Below are 21,781 nucleotides of genomic sequence, written 5' to 3' on the forward strand. Positions count from 1 at the left end.
CATACAGCTACAAAAGAGAAGGAAGTATTGCTCTGTATAAAAACATGGATGAATCTCGCAAATCTAACATTAAGCGAAAGGGGCAAGACACAAAGAATACAAACGAAATTATTCCATTTATACATAGTTCAAGAACAGGTAAAGCTACTGATGGGGTTAGAAGTCAGTTTCCTGGTTACCTTTGGGGAGGAGCAAGGGGGTGAGTGATTGGGAGGGCCATGTTGGGGGCTCTGATGATGTTCTTTTTCTTGCTCTGCCTGCTGGTAACATGGTATATTCATTTTGTTATAATTCATTGAGCTGTACATGTCTGACTTGTGTACCTTTCTGTGTGTCTTAGAGTTTCACTGAAAAACAAAGGAGCTTCTGAACCAAAGTGTTACAAATAGAGGCAAGTGTGTGTTTTCTTAAACCACTTTTGTGTTTTCTCTTTCAGCGTTTCCTACCTTGGTGAATTTAATCATGAAACATTAAAAGATATGCTGAAGGTGACCATATGCCAGGAACTATTTTAGATACTGCGGATATATAGGGAACAAAATAGAAAAAAAATGATGCTATCATGGAGCCCACATTTTCATGGGGACAGAAAGGCGGCTTAACAAATACATAAAATGTCAGGTGGTGATAATTGCTGTGAAGGAATATTAGGGGTTAAGAGTATAGCGAGTAATGGGGCTGGGGGGAGAATTTGGGTACTGATTAAGTTTTGTATAGGATGAAGAAGACTCTGATAAGGCAGTAGTTGAGCAGGAGCCTGAATGAGGTGACAGAGGAGCCTCGGAGGTATATGGGTGAAGAGTATTCCAGGCAGAGAGAACAGTAAGTTCAAAGGCCCTGTGGTGAGACCCCCAGCTTCCCAAGCCAGAAACTTGGGCCTCACTCTTGGCTTCTTTCTCTCGTATTCAAACCAAACCACAAATCCATTTAATTCCATATGGAAACATCTCTTAATTTTTTCACTTTTTCTCCATCCTTAGTATTCTTGCCTATCCGGGCAACGGTTTCTTAACTCTGCCTTCTCATGTCCCATTTTTTTTGGAGTCCTCTGATGGGGTGCCCCTGTGCTCAGAGTAAATGCCCTACAAGACTCCTGCTTTCCTCTCTGGTTTCATTTCTTGCTGCTTGTGCCTTGTACCCCATGCTCCAGTCAGAAACGAAAATGAGTCCACTTCCCAAGATTCCCTCTGAGCCTCTGGTCTCTGGGACTTTCCACATGAGGGTGCTTCCTCTTTTGCAACATTCTTTCCCCTCCGCACCTACTTATTTCAGGCTTTGCACATCCTGCAGATCTTGCCTTGATATTGTTTATTCTGGGAAGTTTTTCCTGCCCCTTAACTGTTGGCCAGGTGTCCTCCCCAGGGGCTCTCATAGCACCCTGTGTCTCTCACTCATTGCTCTCTTATGTCATTCTGTAATTGCCTTTTAGTCTTCTGAACCTCTCGATAAACTCTAAGACACAGGTGGGAAGTAACTGTTTCTGTTTTGTGTCCCAGTGCTGAGCGCAGTTCCTGAAGTTTAGAAATTGCACAATAAATACTAAATGAATGAATGTGTGTTGAACTAGATCCCTGTGATATGACAACAGTCTAGGAGTGTTTTTATTAGTCACTGATAGAAATATTTTATAGTCAAAACAATCTTCATTAACTCCCAAAGGCCAGACCAGCTTTGTGTTTAAGTTCTTGTTCCTGGTAATTTTGTGTTCCATAATTTCTCAAACACATAAATATTTTCTTTCAAATGTTAAGATTATCTTATTTCACTCAATCCCATGTAAAACTTCAATTCAGAGAGCTTTGAATCTATTCGCAAAAAAATTCAAATGTTGGGCTTCCCTGGTGGCGCAGTGGTTGAGAGTCCGCCTGCCGATGCAGGGGACGCGGGTTCGTGCCCTGGTCTGGGAAGATCCCACATGCCGCGGAGAGGCTGGGCCCGTGAGCCATGGCCACTGAGCCTGCGCGTCCGGAGCCTGTGCTCCGCAACAGGAGAGGCCACAACAGTGAGAGGCCCGCGTACCGCAAAAAAAAAAAAAAAAAAAAAAAATTCAAATGTTGAGACCCAAATGTGTTGCTCCGGCTGCAGAGCAGTATCATTATTGTGACTTATTTCTAGAGTTGAGAATTTCTAGAAAAAATTTCCAAATTAAACTGTATTAGTTTTGTCAAGTTTTGGGACTGGTAGGTGGACATTCTTTCCAATTTATCAGGTATGGAAATGAAAGCTTTTAACATGAGAGAGTGGGAGAAGCAAGAGAAAGAAATAATAGAAACAGCAAAAGTAGTTCTTCTTATGCTGATGGTTTGTACTTAGGTGACAAGTGATGTGCTATTGATCCCTGTGGCATGAGAATTAGAAGAGAGTTGAGCTGGGACTTAAAACGGGGAGGGGGCACTGTGCTAAAGCCTCCCAAATTGACCTTTAAAAATTGTTTTAACAGGATTATTTAGAGAATTATAAATATTTGAGCATCAGACACACTCATAGCTGCCATTTATTGAGGGTTTGCTCTATGCCAGGCAATATAACTGCTTTAAGCAGACAATCTTATTTAATTCTAATAACACTTGTGTGGAATCAATACCATTATATCCTCATCTTGCAGATGAGAATGTAAGGCTCAGAGAGGTTGAGTGATTTGCCCTAAGTTACACAGCAGGTCAGTAGTCATGCTGAGCTATGAACCCATTCTCTCTGGCTTGAAACGTGCAAGGGTCCTAAACACTAGGCTGTATTGCCTCCCGTATCAAAAGACAAACCATCTACTCCTTCTAAAGCAAAATGCATCTGACTTTAGGTTATCTATTCCTGTGGATTAACCATGGCATATTCCACCCATTATGCTCCTGTTCTGGTTAAAGCGTAGGAGAGAAGCAATAGCAAACTCCATGCAAATGTGGGCATCCGAACTACAGAAGACACGGAAGCATCATCTTTTTTCACCAAAAAAACACGAAAAAAACTTCACCAAGCAAGGATTCGTAAAAGAAGATCTCTAAGTTGTGGGTGGGGCAGGTGAGTATACTCTTTGAGCAAAAATGAGTCCCTCCTCTTTGGGGGAACATTGATCCTGGAGAGAAAGAGAGAGAACGGCTGGCCATCTTTCCCCGAAGGGCCAGCGGCCCCCTCTCTGGCCTCTGGGCTCAGAGCGCTGGCTGAGGGTGTGTTTGTTTGGCTGTGACTCTTTTCCTGCAGTTCCCCTCTCTAGGTGTCATATTTCGTGAGCTCCAGGGCCAGAGCCTGCCGCAGAGCTCCAGGCTCCCGCCTGTTTCAGCCTGAGCCCCTGGCTTTCATCCCTGCCTCCTTGGCCAAAGTAGGGTGAGGGTTTGAAAAATGACACTGATTGGATGCACATTTGATGGGAGTGATTGCTGGACAAGCAACTCACCCATCCCCAGCCCAAAATGAAACTGACAGCTACGCCCTCCTGGTTGGGGCCCAAACCACCACCTTATTAAGAGAGGCCCCTTGCCTCTCCTCCCCACTCACACCCTTGCAGCTTGCCCAGCTCTTCCTGCTGAAATCAGAGGTAGGCCATGTGCTTCGCAGCCTTCTTCCCTGCTCTGTCCTCTGCCCAGCCACTAGTTTTCCTCTGACAGAAAGCCCCCGCTTATTTAACTGGGCTAATCCTCCGCTTCAAGCTCCAGAATTCACTTCTGGATTTCTGGACCTTGCGTCCCTGTACTTAGCTGCCTAGAATCTCCATTTCCCTGCTGAGGTTTCCATCAGAGGCCAACCCAGAGCCCTCTCCTTGTGCCTCCACTCCTCATCTTGCTGAATCCCCCATCACCCCTCTGGGTGGAGGTGAAGGTAAGATTGGTGGGGACTCAGGCATCTGAGCATCATCTTAGGGCGAAAGCACAGAAGAGAATTAATAACACATTTATAAGCAACTCTTTCTCTGCTAATTTGTTTTTTTGAACTTCATAGAATTCATGGATTAAGTTTATTGGTTGAAGTGTGTGTTTCTTAGACAAGATGAAATTAGAGACTGTTTTTTTTTTTTTTTTTTTTTTTTTTTGCGGTACGCGGGCCTCTCACTGTTGTGGCCTCTCCCGTTGCGGAGCGCAGGCTCAGGGGCCGTGGCTCATGGGCCTAGCCGCTCCGCGGCATGTGGGATCTTCCCGGACCGGGGCACGAACCCGTGTCCCCTGCATCGGCAGGCGGACTCTCAACCACTGCGCCACCAGGGAAGCCCGAGACTGTTTTTAAGAAGAACCAAGGACTGTCTTCCAGGAGTGCACAGAGCAGCTCAGCTATCGGAGACAAAGTGGTCTCCTGGGAAGGTCAGAGAACCCAGGTCGTGAGACCCCCTGACAAGAAGAAATTGAAACTGCAAAATCTCACATAATCATTTGCTGAAAGCTGAAGTATCCCAGTTACTTTATAACTAATGTAGCATTAGACATACTTGGAGGAATATATTCCAGGGAGAGAATGAATCTGGCAACTTTGCATGCTAACCTGGATGGCTTTTTGTTAGGGCAAAGGAGGCGGAGCTTTTCGTTTGTTTTTGGTATGTTTGTTTTTGCTGCTAAGAGGTTGTAATGTCATGATTATTTATTATTATACGGATGAGCCCTAGCCATGTACTAGGGATAGTCAAAATAGATTTACTATGAGATGAGACATGCTCCAGTCGTTTAAACATCTCCAGTTGTAATAATAATAATAGCTACGATTTGAAGCCAAGCACTGTTCTAAGTATTAGATCACGGCGGTCCTTTTAGGAAGTTCTGCTGTTAGTATCCCATGTTTTAGATGAGGAAACTGAGGCCGAAGCATTACATAACTTACTTAAAATCACACAGCTAGTCAAGATCAGAGTAGAGATTTTAAGCCAGGCGATCTGGTTCCAGGGCCTGCGGCTCACCCACGGAGCTGTGCTGCTTGTTATGACTGTTGAAGGAGGGGTTACAGCAGTAGGCGGTCTAGGGTTCTCCATTTCCAGCCCTGAGGGTCTAGACTTACTGACTGGAATGCTAGCAAGTGCCAATTAAACAAATCTTCTCTGAGACTGAGAACAAAATCGAGGAATTTGTTGGTGACGGATGTTTGTCATTTATCTTCTTGTCCATGTGCCTTAGAACTGTCTTCTCAGGACACCTTGTTAAAGGAAACTGAACACTGAGACAGCTGACTGAGGGGAAAACCCAGAAGGTGGGAGAGTTGAGAAGGGGGAGAGGTCAGACAAATGGCAAAGCTCTGTGGGGTACCGTGTCCAAGCAGAGCAGTCCAGGGATTCAGTTCTCAGAAGCTGTCCAGGTAGATGCTCTGCTTACAGAGGGAATCAGCCCCTTGCTGTGTGCACGCTTGAGGCTGTTCAAAGCCCAGGGAACTATGTATATTCAGTATCTTGTAATAACCTATAATGGAAAATAATCTGAAAAAAGTATATATTACTGAATCACTTTGTTGTACACCTAAACTAACACAATATTGTAAATCAACTATATTTCAATTAAAAAAAAAAAACCCACCACATCAGGGGAGGCACGGTCTCTGACTCATTTAAGGTGTTTAATCCTGCTGCCCCTTTAGGCCTGCCCAGCATGAGGATGTTTTAATTTACCCTTCCATCTCCTGTATTTTCACTCTGGATGTGCCGTGGTGATTGTTTTTCAGGGGAGAAGGAAGAATAGTACTTATCTCAAGCCGGGTTGAGGTCCAGCCCAATGATTGGGGTCGGGTTATTCTCCTCCCAACTCTCCCCTGCCTCCTGCTGTGTGGGTACAGCTTATGCATCTTCAGGGCCGGAGAGGGTCATGGTGAGGAATGTGCCCACCAGCAGAGGCTGACCGCTGGGAAGCTCGTAGGCACCTTGCAACACACAGCTCTCCTCTTGAACTATAAGGGCGTCCAAGGAGCCTGTTCAGAGGGCTCCTCCCTAACTGCTCCCATTGCTAGCTTTGGAGGGCTTCTCCCATCAGTCATGGGCTCCTAAAGAAGATGCTTTATTCCTAAAGGCCTGTCCTGGGTTTTCAGAGGAAAAGGAGGAGAGATTAGTAGGTTCTCCAAAGCCTGAAATTGCTCTGTTTGATTCACAGGGCGAGGAGCTTTTAATATGTAATCCTCTGGGGGCTTTGGGGGTGCTGTGAGTATATTTTCTGAGGCTCTCCATATCCTTATTTAACCAGAAGTATCTGCAACAGGATGCTCCCTTGTCAGGGAATGAAGAAGGCCAGCATAGACTGCTAACTTACATCAGTGCACCATGATGCCTGGGAACATGGGCAGAGGGCAAGGAGATTTTGAGAACTAACTAGAGGCATTTGCATTTGTCAATGCCGTGTAAAAAAAATGTTTGCTGAATTGAATTGAAACTTGTCTCATTAGTGTTATAATTCTAAATGCAGGCCTTGCTAGGCCATAACGATTTAATGATTGCCTTCATAAGATCTATGTTGGTTCCACTCACATCCATTTACATCCCATCGTTTCAATTCTGCATTAATTTTGGACACTTCCCTGATGTCAGTTGTTTGAAAAATGTTTACCCTGTCCTGCGCTGCAAATGCAATTTCTGTGAACAACTGACTGTCGTAGTTGCTCTAACTTGGGGTTGGTTACTTTTATGGACGTTGGCTTTGAAGAGCATGGGGTGTTGTTGGAGAACAGTTGTTGGAGGCTGAATGTGGTTGTGTGATCTGGTTCCTACAAACTGTCAGGCTGGTGGCTGGATACAGGATGTCATTCTCTATTTTGTGTGTGATTCATTTAGAGCATGAGAAAATAAAAGCCAAATGTAGAGTATCTTCAACGTGTTCAACTTCTCTTAAGTTTGTTTTTACTTCCTTTCTCTAAGAATCGCTCATTATTTCTACAAATGCCATCAATTTTATGCAAGTGAAAACCCAGTTTTAGTTTCATGACACCACGGATATAAGAATAAGAGCAAAAGTTCTATACTAAAATTCTTAAACATCAATACCAAGAGTTTTGGGTTTGCAAAGAGTTTAGATAATACTCAGAAAGATCTCTTCTTCCTGATTAGCTCCCATTCTCACCTTGGCCTGTTATGTTAGTTGGTATGTGATTCAGTTAGTCAGGAAAGTGATGTCCCACACATGCCCTGAGTACAATCATAGGCATTTTCAAACAGGGATTGTTACTCATGAGAGAGCTTCTTTATTTTTTTCTCCTACCTTTTAATAATCTTTTATTTATTATTATTATTTTATTGAGGTATAGTACAATATTATATAAGTTTCAGGTGTACAACATCATGATTTTTAAAGGTTATATTTCACATCTAGTTATTATAAGATATTGGCTATATTTCCTGTGTTGTATAATATATCCTTGTAGCTTTTTTTTTTAAACTTTTTGTTTTATATTGGAGTATAGTTGATTAACAATGTTGTGTTAGTTTCAGGTGTACATCAGAGTGATTCAGTTATACATATACATGTATCTATTCTTTTTCAAATTCTTTTCCCATTTAGGTTGTTACATAATATTGAGCAGAGTTCCCTGTGCTATACAGTAGGTCCTTGTTGGTTATCCATTTTAAATAGAGCAGTGTGTACATGTCAATCCCAAACTCCCCAACTATACCTTTCCCCCTTCCCTTCCCCCTGGTAACCATAAGTCAGTTCATGAGAGAGCTCCTTTAAACTGTCATGGACCACACAGAGGGGGCATCCAGCACATTGGCAGTGACCGTAACTTTACTGTGAGCCTATCTCTCACTATGTTTCTTGCTTGCAATAGTGTAGGATCCAAACCTTAGGATTTGCTGTCTTCTTTTCAGCCTTAGCTCACCCTTAGCTCACCCTTCACTTGATGTTCATTCAGTAGCAATACCCTGGCTTCCACTGGGAACACTATCTTCTGCCACTTTGGGCAAATGTGCTCCTTCCTCTCAGCCCTGGATCCTCTACCCAGGCTTGGGACTTTGTGAGTGCTCTGCCTATTGGGCTATCGTGGACCCTACAGCCATGACCTAGATCCCTGTGTGTGCTACACCTCTTTTCAGGGAGCTAGGTCAAGGACATCATGAATCTCATTTGAGTGCTAGATTGAAGATTTACACCCAGGTGAATATTTTGTTCTGGGCAGCCTGAGACTCTGAGACTCCAGGATTGTAAGGATGGTATTGAGCTTTCAGAATTTTTATCATATGATTTCAGCGTTGGGATCCTTTGGTACATGCAAATCTCTACACAAGAGGAAGTTATTTGCATAGAAGCATGAGCATGCTTGAGTTGGGTCATTCTTTTACTAAACATGTTTAAATGTACATTCTAACCAAAATTTTAGAAGCAATGGCACTCCAGGACTCTAACATTGGGATTTGGGACCATGACAAGCCATTGGAAGAGATATTCTTGAGATGATGCAGCTCTGAGGTGTTACTCAGAGACATTAATTTCTTACAGGGCACTGTGAGGAACAGGACAGAGTCCATGCCCTCAAATGGCTTATAGCTACTGTGTAGAGACAGAAAAGGAAACTATACTCTGTGTAATTAAACCAGTATTTACCTTCCCATATTCTGTCTTCTACATATGTTGTGGTGAAATGAAATAAGAGAAACCCTGAGCAGTGTTGGCTTACATTTCAATGGTATTCAAGACCCTGATAAATAATTCAGGACTTAGGGGGATCAGGACATGAGAGGGGGAACTCAAAAACAAAGATAATTTACCCATGTATACTTACAAATTAAAACACTTGAATAACTAGGATTTTATGACTGACTACAATAAATCTAATTATTCTTTACAACTATTAAGTGGCATGAAATAGGTTGACCATATTTTCTTGGAAGAGTGATCAGTTTTGCCCTCCAGATCCACTTCTGACTGAAGCTCAAAGTTGCTGTAAACAATTTGGCTGTAGTAGAGAGTAGTCTTGTTACGCCACTAAAGTCTTGTTATGCCACTTTTGCCACAGAGTCTGGACCAGATGGTATATGCATAACAAGAAAAGTGACAATGACCAGCTGTGATGTGTGCATGTGTATGTGGTGTGAACATGTGAGAGACTCCATATGTCTACAGGCCATGTGACTCTTGGGCCGGAAGTTATCATTATGTGAGACTTCCAATCTGTATCAGCATAAATAAATTGTTCTTTCAACACCTGGGTACCTCTCAGAAACAGTCTATATCTGGAAGGGAGGGATTCCATTGTGGCACAGTGGTTAAGAATCTGCCTGCCAATTCAGGGGACATTGGTTCGAGCCCTGGTCTGGGAAGATCCCACATGCCGTGGAGCAACTAAGCCCGTGCGCCACAACTACTGAGTCTGCGCTCTAGAGCCCACGAGCCACAACTCCTGAAGCCCGCACGCACCTAGAGCCCGTGCTCTGCAACAATAGAAGCCACCACAACGAGAAGCCCGTGCACCACAATGAAGAGTAGCCCCCGCTCGCCTCAACTAGAGAAAGCCTGCGCACAGCAACAAAGACCCAATGCAGCCAAAAATAAATAAATTAATAAAAAAATTTGGAAGGGCGTTTCGAAGTTAGCTAGCACAATCGCCTGCACAGAGAAGGACTCTTTCCTACAGTCTCCTAAATAAGATGATTATTCAGCCTTCACTTGAATGAACACTTCCAATAATGAGGAGCTCATATCCTCACAAAGAAATACACCCCAATTTCGGATGATTCTAATTTTTAGGATGTTCCCCTTTAGTTTTGGTCAAAGTCTTCCTCTCTGAAACTTCCTTAGTTATGATTTTGAATGTCTGTTGTATAGCCTGGATCCTTCTACTTCAGGACAGTGTATCATGTATATGAAGACCATTAACTCCCAATGGAGTCTTCTTTTTTTTCCAGTTGGAACATTCCAAAGTCTCCTTCAGTGAATCCTTTTGTTTGCTTTGTAGAGAAATAACCTCTCCCCTCTTCCCACTCATTGTGTATTAAACCCCTTGAACCCGTGGATCCTGGAAGTTCTGCTTCCTTGGACTTCCACAAAGTCTAATACACCCTGTCTGAGGAAAGTCTCATTCTTCTTATTAGTTCCAGTTGTACAGTTTTGAGTTCTTCTCTTGATCCTCTTTGTCTTATTTTTCTTCTCAGCATTCTTATCACACAGGCATTATTGTGCATCGAGTACTGAATCATTTTTCTTATCTTTGCTCCTTTGCAGTTATTGTCACTCTGCCTTCCTTCTTGGATTATTTCCTCCATTGTCCTTTGAAAATTTTTAACTTCTTCATAATCTGCAGAAAAAAGAGATATCTTTAGTGTCTTTTCTTTCTCTTCCAGCTGTAAAACCGGATTATATTTACAGCTCATGAGTTCAGAAAGACCAAGAACAATGTAAAGTCTTATATTCACTCTCATTTTGCTTGGATGTTGTCTACCCAACTAGATTCATGTGTGTGACTCAGTATAGACGATTTGTTGAGTGTCTATCACTACTAAAGTCTCTGGGTATGCAGTTTGTTGATGTGGGCTTAACAGTAGTTGCTTCTATGGGTAGTTTAAATTTTACCTCCAAACTATTTCAACCTCATGGCTCTCATTTTCCTCTCAATAGCTATAGCAGTTTTACTTTCTACCACAGAATGTAATCACGTAAACTTTGGTACTGCTCATTGTGAAGAAGGAACAGAATATGAGAGAGGGCATGTCCTTGGCAGTCCTTCCCTTTGTTTTGCGGATTAAGAGACAGAATCTCAGGGAGAATATTTGGTTCATCCAAGGTTACATCATTAGTTGAGCAAATGGTCAGATACTGTTTCTGCTAGACCACTTAGCTAGCTAACTCTTTTGACTTTAGTAGAGAAGGAGGCTTAAACTGTGATATTTCTGACCTCTATTGTGTGCACGTGTATGTGTGTGTGTGTGTGTGTGTTCATCTTTTCCCTTTTGCCACCTAGCACATTGCCTGATATACGGTAAGTTCTCAATAAAAGCTGGTTAACAAATGGTTAAAGTCTTTTTTTTCTCCTTTTGAAAGGTGGGAAGATGTTTAAGGGGGAATAGACCATATTGAATAATGAGGAATTAAGTATAACTAGGGAAGTTGTATCTTGGGAGAGAGAGACTGTGAGTTTGTTCAGAGATAGATAAAGCATCAGGCTGGGTGCCATGGTGCCTACAAAGCATGTGTAACTTAGTCCCTGATCTCAGTGAGTTTATAATGAGAGGAATATAGTTGGCACTACACAAATGGGATAAAAATAGAGACAAGACTGCATCGTATGAAAAAAAAATTAACTTCCAGTCCAAGAGAGAATATATCAAGATCAATGAGGAGCTCAGAGAAGGGAAGGTAATAGAGGGCTTACTAGTATGTTGTTCTTGTTGGAAGGGTGGTGAGTATGAGGAAGGAAGGGAGGCCAGATGGAAAGCGAGAAACAGGTGTGCCCCAGAACAGCGTTATCTATTTAGTTCCAGCCATGAGTGGCAAACAGACCACAAACCCACAGTCAGCTTAAGTTCCTGAGCCGGAAGAGATTAAGAATGTAAAAAAGGGAAAAAGAGTTTATTGGGCACCTACTATACATTAATTCCTGAGCACCTGCTCCATGGCAGGCAGTGTGTTAGGTGTTGGGGAGTCAGCAATGATCAAGGGAGATGCTCTCTCTGCTTTTGTGGAACATAAATTCAAGTGCCGGTTAGGCCGTGTGCTAGGAACCATCTATTCCAGGTTCTGGTTTCCCTGTTTAATGGATTTTGCAGTAGCTTCTTTCCCTCCACCCAGCACCGGCCTTCTGCCGAGTCTCTGTCTTTCCCAGGCCTAGTTCTATCCTCTGTGGGCATGCTGGGATCCCCACGGATTGGTGACACCACCCGCCATTGGATGCGTTGCTCGATGCACATTCCTGAAGTTACTGCTGAGTGAGGTCCTGGCAAAAGGAGCTCAATCCTTCATTTAACTTCAGACCTTCTGCTTCCCTTTGAAAATGTCTGACTGACATAGTTATTGAGAAAGCTCAGCCTGAAAAGATCCTAAAGCTTAGAAAAGAGGTGCCCACGTGTGTTTGCTGTCAAACACAAATCACTGGCAGCGCTCCTCTTCACTTCCTTCTCTGGTGGAAGCACCACGTGTTAGAGGGTTCAGGGCATGGGGTTGGCGTGGTGTAGAAAGGGCACCTCCCTGGCCCTAAGCCCCATCTGTCCTAAGTGCCATGTTCCCTAACCACCAGGGACAGCCTTGGAGCAGTGGAGTCACACAGCCTGAGAGCTGTAAGCGGCCGGGGAGCCAGGTTTGCAGAGTATGTGCGTGAGCCTTTTTTCCTGTCTCTGTGGAGGATTGCTTGTGTGCATGTCCTTCACCATAATTTGACACATGCCAACATCAAACAACTAACTGATGGGGCCTCTGATCGGTCACGGACCATTTTATAGAATGTGGGTTGACTAGGGACTCTTTATGGTGAGCTGAACAGCTTAGTTCTTGCTTCAGGGAGTGGGCCTTGTAGGGTCTGCCGGCTTCCCCTGAGTATTTGCCCTTTGGCTTTGGGGAAGCCCCGTGGGAGAAAGTCCTTTCCATGTCGCCACAGCTCCTTCCCTTCTGATGAATGCTTGGTGTTCTGCTCAGCGGATGTCTCCCAGGGCCCTGTGGGGGAGACCAGCCTCCTTTCTGTGGAGACCTTTGGCTGGACTCCTCTGGCTCTCCTAGAGGTGAGAGACCGCGGTTCCTGCAGCCTCAGGCCTGGCACCAGCTCATCTCTGGTGGATCCAGAACCCTGATCTCCACCCTCACTCCAGCCAGGGCCTCTGTGTCCCAGAGTGACCTTGCGGGCTCTCCCTCCCACTGGCTCTTCACAGCCCCTGCCGTCGTTGGTGATTTTCGTTCTAGACATGAGCCAATGGATTCCTGAAAGGGGTGTGTGGGCTCCCCTCACCATCTCTGCTCTGGCCTCGGTCTGGCGGCACTCTCCTCTGTGGTCTGGGCAGGGAATGATGATGAACCCGGGCTGCCCGTTGTTTTTGTTTTGTGATATTTAAAGCAACCTAAGCTCTCATTACTGTAATACAGTATGTGCCTGGGCTGGAGGGAGAAGCAGCATCCCTCCTGGACCAGGGGCGGTTCTGCGATGTTGCGGTGAAGAGCCTGGGAAAGTGCTTGGAGCCATGGCTGCTAGAGTTCAAGCACCAGGGCTGAGAGGGGCCGCAGAGCTCCCCCATTCTCACTCATCCCAGCCCCCTCATTTGAACCAGGAGGGAGCTGAGCCCGTTCGGGGAAAGAGATTGCTCAGGCAGTAGCGTGGTTAGTGGCAGAGCTGGGACTAGAGCTCGGGTCCTGAGGTGGGTTTGCTGATAGTGGGTGCAGCTTCTGCTTCTGCCCTCCTCATTAGTTCAAGATCCGTTTGAGGCCCTGAACTTAATTTTGTATTTGTAATTTTATATTATATTTCTTAATCAAATGGACCCTTCCAATGGTCTAAGCTTCGAGAGCCACAGAAGCATCTGCCCCTGCCCAGACCTTTCTACTACACTGAACTGCCTGTGTGTGTGAGTGGAAGGGGCAGGTGTGAACACTGAGCTGTCCCAGTGCTATGACGCCAAACGCAGCTCTGAGGTCCGGTACCTGAGAGGCTCCAGGTCAGCCAATGAGAAGCAAGGAGCACAAGTTAGAGGCAGGTGCATTGGATCCTGCAATCCCGCTCCTGGGCATATATCTGGAGAAAATTCTACTTAGAAGAGATGCATGCACCCCAGTGTTCATAGCAGCACTGTTTACAATATCCAAGACGTGGAAGCAACCTAAATGTTCATCTACAGATGCGTGGATAACGAAGATGTGGTACATGTATACAACGGACTATTACTCAGCCATAAAAAGGAATGAAATAATGCCATTTGCAGCTACATGGATGGACCTAGAGGTTATCATCCTAAGTGAAGTCCGTCAGAGAAAGACGAATATCATATGATATCACTTATATGTGGAATCTGATACAAATGAACTTATTTACAAAACAGAAACAGACTCACAGACATAGAAAACGAACTTACGGTTACCAAAGGGGAAAGGAGATGGGGGGATAAATCAGGAGTATGGGATTAGCAGATACACACTACTGTATATAAAATAGATAACCAACAAGGTCCTACTGTATAGCACAGGGAACTATATTTAATATCCTGTAATAAACCATAATGGAAAGGAATATGAAAAAGAATATATACATATACATATATATGTGTGTGTGTGTGTATCTGAACCACTTTGCTGTACACCAGAAACTAACACAAATTGTAAATCAACTCTACTTTAATTTAAAAAAGAGGTGGAGGCAGGTAGGGACTGCCTCCTGAAGACAGACTCACTTGCTGGCAATGTGATAGAAATCTCGCAAGTAGAGGAGAGCTGAGCATACCTTTGTGCCCGAAGAGAATGTCCAATTAAACGGGACTGGGTGGGAAGAATGTGGCAGCACCCAGCTCCTAAACCTCATCAACCATCCATAGGTAACCACATATTGAAAGCTGTTGCATTTGCTACTTGTGTGATCTTGGGCAAATTATCGACACTCTGTGTCTCCATCATCTTCTCATCTGCAAAATGAGGATAAAAATAATAAAAACCTCAGAGAGTTGTTACGAGGGCCAAATGAGAAAATTCATATTGCCTGGTATATAATACGTGCTCCAGAAATATTTATTATTACTCTCATAAGCACTGAGAGATGAGAAATATTCTTGCCCTTCAGGAGCTCACAGTTTTACTGTGGAGACAAGATTTTCACAGACATATACAAGCACAACTAGGAAGCAATGTAAGTCACTGTATGGTGTCTGCTAAGTTACAGAGTATAGATGTGATGGAGTCGAGAGAGGAGACTCCGTTATGACCTGGAAGAAGTGCCAGAGAGGAGGTAAGAGACTAGTTGAAAAAGCCGGCACACGCCATATCTCAGCTGTTAGCAGTGAGATGGATGGGCAACTGCCACTCCTGGATTCTAAGGACCCCTCTGGTCATCCATTCATCTGCCCAACACATTCACTGATTATCTCTAGACTCTGCACTGGAAATTCAAAGAAGGCATGAAAAGGTCCCTCCCTGCAGGAGCTTACACAGTCTAGCTAGGGAGGGAGCATGCAGAGAAATATTGCAACTAACAAATGTTACATTCATATCTATTTATATCTCCAAGCCAATCATCTGAGCCCAAAGGTGGGATGGGGCAAGTCAGACAGGTGTTCAGAGCAAGAGTTTGAAGGAAAGCATGGATCTACTTGGTGAAAAGGGGCAACTCAGAAGCCATGAGGTCTTATTCAAAGAGCTGGTAGGTGTGAGTCTTTCTTCAGGAGAGGTGGAGTTGACTAGAACATTCTGAGACCGAGACTGGGGGAGCTTTGAGGCCAGGATTGGGCAGGCTTTTGGTCTCCCACTTGGCCCTGGCAATGTAGGGTCTTTGAGCTGGGCTACGAATTGGAGAGGGTTAGGCCTGGCAGGTTGGAGAGAGGAGGCTCTTCACACATCAAGAGTAAGTACCAGGCCCTGGTCATGCAAAGGGAAACTTCCTGAAGTCAGATGAAGTCTGCAGATGTTTCATAGCCTTAAGTAAACTTATATTTTCCGCACCTCTTGGTTCAGAGGCTGCCAGTGAAAGTAACACAGAAGGGAATGTCCAGCTAGCAACGTGAAGGAAGCATGAAATAGAAATGGCTGGAGGCTGAACTTCTCTTCATCAGTGACATTATTATTTGGGCAAGGATTGCAGGAGCTGCAGGTGCAGAGAGAGTGACTTGCTTGAAGAAAACGGTAGCATCCAGGAAAGGAATCCCAGACACTTGGTCCTAACCCAACTGCTGAATGAAGTTTTCAGGCTCTGGGATTTGGGCAGGAGCTCCTGAGCTGTATTTGTCCAAGGTCTTGGGGCCCATGAGCCTTCACTCTTAGTGTCTATATGTCCCCATGCCAACAGTTGCATAATACCCCGTCTTCCACTTTGCTCTGCTACTCCTAAACTCAGAGCAAAATGAGAAGATTAAATTTATCACTACCGCTCCATGTCCTTGCCCTGCTTGTTTTTCCTAAGACTTTTGAGTCTAAAAAGACCTTCCAAGTCCCTGAGAGGGTCTACAAGGTGTCAGAGCCTGGTAGTGATGGCAGATAAGCTGGTCAGCTCTGAATTCCTCTTTCTCTTTTTCTCTCCCATCCTTGAAGGTCTTCGTGAGCCTTTGCCTCTTTCATTGGCCAGACCATTCAAACGTTGGCACTTTTTCATGATTCCTTATTTTGTATTTTTCCTTCTTGGTCTTTCCTAAAATCTATTTGTCCACGTCCACTTGTACATCTCCTCCTCTGTCACACCATCCCTGCAGCCATGGCCTGCCATGAACTTGCGTGCCTGCTATCTTTGTTTTTCCAAATGTTCACGTGTGCCAGCCATGTAAATCTCCTGATGCTTTTTTGTTGTATTACCTCCAGGTGACCCAACCTATCCTGGGCTCACAATAGATGCCCAATATATATGTGTCACCTTGACTACTGATCGTTTTTTCTTCCTGTACACCATTCTATTCATAATACCACTACTAATGGCTACATCTTTTTTTTTTAACATCTTTGTTGGAGTATAATTGCTTGACAATGTGTGTTAGTTTCTGCTTTATAACAGAGTGAATCAGCTATACATATGCGTATATCCCCATATCTCTTCCCTCTTGCGTCTCCCTCCCACCCTCCTTATCCCACCCCTCTAGGTGGTCACAAAGCACTGAGCTGATCTCCCTGTGCTATGCGGCTGCTTCCCACTAGCTATCCGTTTTACATTTGGTAGTATATATAAGTCCACGCCACTCTCTCACTTCGTCCCAGCTTACCCTTCCCCCTGCCCGTGTCCTCAAGTCCATTCTCTACGTCTGCGTCTTTATTCCTGTCCTGCCCCTAGGTTCTTCAGAACCATTTTTTTTAGATCCCATATGTATATGTGTGAGCATACTAAATCTTAATAAGTACTTACTATCTCCCAGGCACCAGTGCTTTAAGTCCTTTGTATACATCATCTCATTTAATTTTAATTGTGACACCATTTTCTACTTTTACCCATATTTCGTACTTTCCAGATCTATAGAAAAGTGTCCTTTTTTTTTTTTTTAAGATTCCACATATAAGCATTATCGTACATATTTCTCTTTCTCTGTCTGACTTACTTAACTCGGTATGACAATCTCTAGGTCCATCCATGTTGCTGCGAACTTATGGTTACTGGTGGTGGGGGAAGGTGTGGGGAGGGATGGTTAGGGGGTTTGGGATTGACATGTAAACACTGCTCTATTTAAAATGGACAACCAACCAGGACCTACTGTATAGCACAGGGAACTCTGCTCAATGTTCCCTAACAACCTAATTGGGTAAAGAATTTGAAAAAGAATAGATACATGTATATGTATTACTGAATCACTTTGTCATACACCTGAAACTAACACAACATTGTTAATCAACTATACTCCAATATAAGATAAAAAGTTAAAAAGAATTAATGTTGTGCCCAGCCAAAAAAGGAAAGCAAAGTGCCTTTCAACCCAGAGGTTTATTCGTTTCTGGCTGTTTTAGAAGTGCTTGACCTGTATCATTGCTGAAAATGTTCACTACAGAATATGGTTGCAAAGGCCTAAAAGGTGAACTCCTTGCTTCCTCGTTCAGCTGATCGTTTCAGAGAAGGTGAGGGGTCTCCCTTCTCTTCGTGGCGAGAGCACTGGTGTTAACCCTCATATACAGGAGTCTCTGAATATGTTAAGGGAAAGACACCTAGGTTTCTTTGCTGAAAGGGTAGATGCTGGCTGGTGTCTGGGAATGTGGATCCAAGTGTCTCCCTGGAGTTCCTCCTGCAGGGAACTGGAAGCAGTGTTCATTGGCATCACACCAGATCTCTTCTGAGGTTCAGGAGGGTTTCCTATGGCTGGATGAGATTGAATTTATTCCTGTCCCAGAGGTGCTTCAAGCCCGTGTTGATTGGGCCTGTGCAAATTAGTAAGAAGCCTGATAGAGTCACGTGTTCTAAAGAGGCCAGCACGGCCACGGAGCACAAGAATAGGGCAGGCCTGGTGGAAACAGCATGACTGGAACAAGTTCTTGGCCCTCGCGGCTTTGGGTGGCTGGATTGGAAGGTCTTGGGGGCGTGTGTGCTCTCTCACGTGGGAGCAGAGCAGCACTCGATCTAGCAGTGGGATCACATCACTGTCCCTCAAGACGTGGCCACCGCCCTTCTCTCCTCGGCCCCAGGCTGGTTTCTGCTGTGCTGGCTCATAGTTAAGTGCATGAGTCTTTCGTGACCTCTGAATGACTGTCCATAAAGGGTCAAGTCACTTTCTCCAGAGGCAGCATCACTCAGGATGTACCCAGCAAGGTTTAGTGCGCTTGTCAAAGGCGAGGAGTTTGTACTGTTGTTCTTGCCTGTTTTATTACCATTGAAATGACCTGCCAAGCAACTGGCATCCACTGTGTAGGTGTCAGCTGATACAGATATAAGGAGACGGATGGGGGAGGCATGCTTTTTGCCCCTAACTTGCAAATTTATTGAGGATACAAGGCCTGGGCACAGTAAAAATAAAATAGAAATACAAATATACGTGAACATTTGTGAGCCGGGCATTGTTCTAAGTACTTCCTGTGTAATAACTCATTCCATCCTCATGACATTCTACAGGAGCAGGTGCCATTATTGCTCTCATTTTACAGGTGAGGAAACAGAAAAACCAAGGTTCAGGGGTGTGTGTGGCCAGGTCTACATACCTGGTGCAGGAGGAGACAGGATTCAAACCCGGCAAGTCTGGCTATGGCCGTGGTGGCTGAGAAGGGCTGCCTGAAGAGCTAGTCCTACCTCTGGGGTAGGGGCCCAGGTGCAATAGGAAGGGGGGATCCAGTGAGTAAGATGCTGCTTCGGGGTTCACTGCCAAGCCCTCAAGGGAAAGGCATCTCGTACGTTAGTCTTTCAACTCACTTCTGGGTTTAATGAGAGAGCTGTGTCTCTTGCTTACCATTGTTTCCATCTGACCCCTTTACTGTGTGGCCTAAGTTTTCATTCTAGGCTTTGAGGCAATGGACAGATTGGTGATAAGTAAAAACTTGGCAGTGTTCAAAACCCAACACTTACATTTGCAAGGAGGCTGTGCCTTACTTACCCAAGGAGGTTTTTCCAGTTATTTCTTGCCGGGTAATAAATCACCTCACAACTTAGTGGCTTAACACACAACAATCATGTTATTGTTATCATTGCTCATGTTTCTGAGGTGACTGGCCTCAGCTAGGCTGTCTTGCCCGGGGTCTCTCCTGTGGTTGCCCCAGATGGTGGCTGGGACCAGAGTCACCAGAGCCTTCTTCACTCACAAGTGTGAGAGTTTCTTCTGCTGTCTGCAGGGACCTCAGCAACGGTATTGGCCAGAAGACCTACACATGGCTTCTCCACATGGCCTGGCTTCCCTCGCCACATGGCAGTGGGTTTCCAGGGCAAGTCTAAGAGAGAGAGAGAGAGAGAGAGAGAGAGAGAGCCCAGTGGATGTGTATCACCTTCTGGGACCTAGCTCTGGAGTTTCACAGCCATCACTTTCACTGTATTCATTTTGTTAGAAGCGAGTCACTCAGTCGAGCTTGTATTCAAGAGAAAGGAAATTAGATCCTAGCTCTCCATGGGAGAGTGTCAGAGAATTTGTGGACAAATTTGAAAACCATCACAGAGGTTTTCCAAATAACTTCACTCTGGTTTAAAGAAATCAGTTACTGAGATGGACAGGGCCTAAAGAAGGTGTGTGAGCTCAGAGTTTAAGGAAAGAAAAACAGGAGGTTGGGCCAGGGAGAGGCGGTGGCACCAGAGAACCAGTGCTAACCTGGGTGACCAGAGGCCTGGCCCTGCCTCTGACCAGCTGTTGACCTTGTGGAGGCCTGTCTGCTTTGGAGGCTGCCCTACCTTCATCACCTTTAACCACAGAGGACTGAGAAAGATGGGCACTCAGATACCTTCAAGCTTTCGTGGCAGTGGGCCTATACTTTTGAGGACTAACGTCTTCATATCATAACCTCCAAAACCCTCCAACCGTAGGCCCTCCTGCTGACATCAGTGTGCTCAGTAGTGGTGCAGGCGGCCCTCTGATCACCAGCACATGCATCAGGGCTCCTGAGGGGCCTGGGGTAGAGGGTGGGATGCAGAAAGAAAATGAGAGGGGCTGGGTGGGACAGGTACCCAAGTGTGGGTTAGTGGAAGTCAGGGGTGGGAGTGAAATATCCCCATGAAGAGCCCGGGGCTGCTAGAGCTCAGTGAGGTTAAATGAGCTGCCCAAGGTCTTAGCAGGCCCAGGGATACTGAGCTTCTAACGGACCCTTTTGTGTTTGGAAAATGCCCTGCCTTCACTTTGTATTTACTCTCCTTTCTCCTCCCACTAATCTCATGACGGCATTAGATTTGACATCACTAGTGCTTATACAATAGAAAGGATAACAGGCAAATGTTGCCACGCCGTGGATGTTTTGTGGTCCATCCTGCCCCCAGCAGGGGGAGTGTCTTCTGTGACAGTGATTTCTTTCAGTGTCCTCTGCTCTTTCTGGATGGCGAGTGAGAGGATGAGATAGCTGTCTGGCTGTTCCCCCCCAACCCTCCGCTGCTTTGGCAAACTCTAGTTGCCTCCAACGAAGGTGAAAAGAGTGAGGAAAGCAAAGTGCTCTTCTAACAAAGGCAGGAGCAGAGCTTGCTGTTGCATCCTCCTCTGAGCAGTGAAGGTCACCTTGGGTCATCCTTTGTGCTTAAACACAGATTGGGCCAGTCTGGGCCTTTGGCTCAGCACTGAGCAGCTACATTTTGAGAAGCAAGAGATTGGGACTCCCAGAGGGAAGCTGGGAATGAGAAAGACATCAACAAATCCTTGGGAATCAAGATAAAACATGAGGGTGTTTGGTACAGCGATGGTGTGTGTGTGTGTGTGTGTGTGTGGCTCATCTTCTGCCAAAACCAAGCTCATTTCTGCATATTTGTTTGCTGAGTATTAAATACTCCAAAGATTGCTCTTTCTATTTGTTGAATCTGAAATGAAAAATGACTCAGCAGAGAGGAAAACAAGCCTCGAATGCCCTGAATGGCCTCTGAATGAAAATCTACAGCTGTAAATCACGTGGCTTCTCTTCTCCCCACCAGGTCCTTCAACACACACACAAGCACAAGTACCACACACAGTTGTGCACACACCGCATCTCGGATCGGCTCCAGTCCGACCCAAGTCCCTTTATCTCATTTCCCTTCCCACTCCAGCCTTTCCAGGGCCCTACCCCTTCCTGTAGGAAGATCTGTCCGAGTTGAGGTGGAGGCAGCCTGGCTGCAGCCCACGGCTGATTTTCCAGAAGGGCAGACGCTTCCTATTTGGCCCCTTTCACGGGCTCAGCATGAAGATCCCTCAGGAAGATCGGAGACTTTTTATTCTTCGACCAAGGGGTGGGCACCTCAGATTGTCTCTAGCTTTCGGACCTGGAAGGATGGATTGTCTGGGGAAAAGGACCGTCTGCCCAGTCAGATGTGCCCTGCTTTGTATAGAAACTGTACTCCTGAAAAGTTGAGTACAAACCGGATTTAGGTATACTGAATCATATTCTGAATTGCTGGAAGGATTTGCTGTCAGAGGAACCCAGTCGTGGATCCCTTTGTGAAGTGAAGAATTATTTTGTAACGTGGAGACTCCCTCAGTGATTTATGAGTTTGGTGCGTAGATGGAACATTATACCGGATGTTATTTTAAATGTATTGTGTGGAAACTTGTTATTCAAAGGTACCCAGCACTGAAGGCTTGTTCAAAGAATTCTGTAATGTGGATAAACATGTCATGATTTATGAGCTTGGCAAGTTCAGACATTTCTTAAAGTGGGATATACCTCCAGCA

The 21,781-nt window shown here is 45.0% G+C and overlaps 1 protein-coding gene across 5 annotated transcripts in view; it reads left to right on the forward strand.

Moving 5' to 3' along the window:
* DDR2 (discoidin domain receptor tyrosine kinase 2) overlaps nucleotides 1–21,781 on the forward strand; it is a 160,967-nt gene that overhangs the window by 63,131 nt on the left and 76,055 nt on the right. Inside the window, exon 1 of one of the 5 annotated variants that reach the window (XM_067728475.1) lies at nucleotides 21,201–21,603. The exons of the other annotated variants lie outside the window; for them this stretch is intronic. Within the exon in view, the coding sequence (XP_067584576.1) occupies nucleotides 21,595–21,603 (9 nt within the window). The 5' untranslated portion in view covers nucleotides 21,201–21,594. Of the gene's footprint in view, nucleotides 1–21,200; nucleotides 21,604–21,781 lie in introns of those variants that run through there. 5 annotated transcript variants of the gene reach the window in all.

Source organism: Pseudorca crassidens, chromosome 2 (genome assembly GCF_039906515.1).
Source record: "Pseudorca crassidens isolate mPseCra1 chromosome 2, mPseCra1.hap1, whole genome shotgun sequence".
NCBI lineage: Eukaryota > Metazoa > Chordata > Mammalia > Artiodactyla > Delphinidae > Pseudorca > Pseudorca crassidens.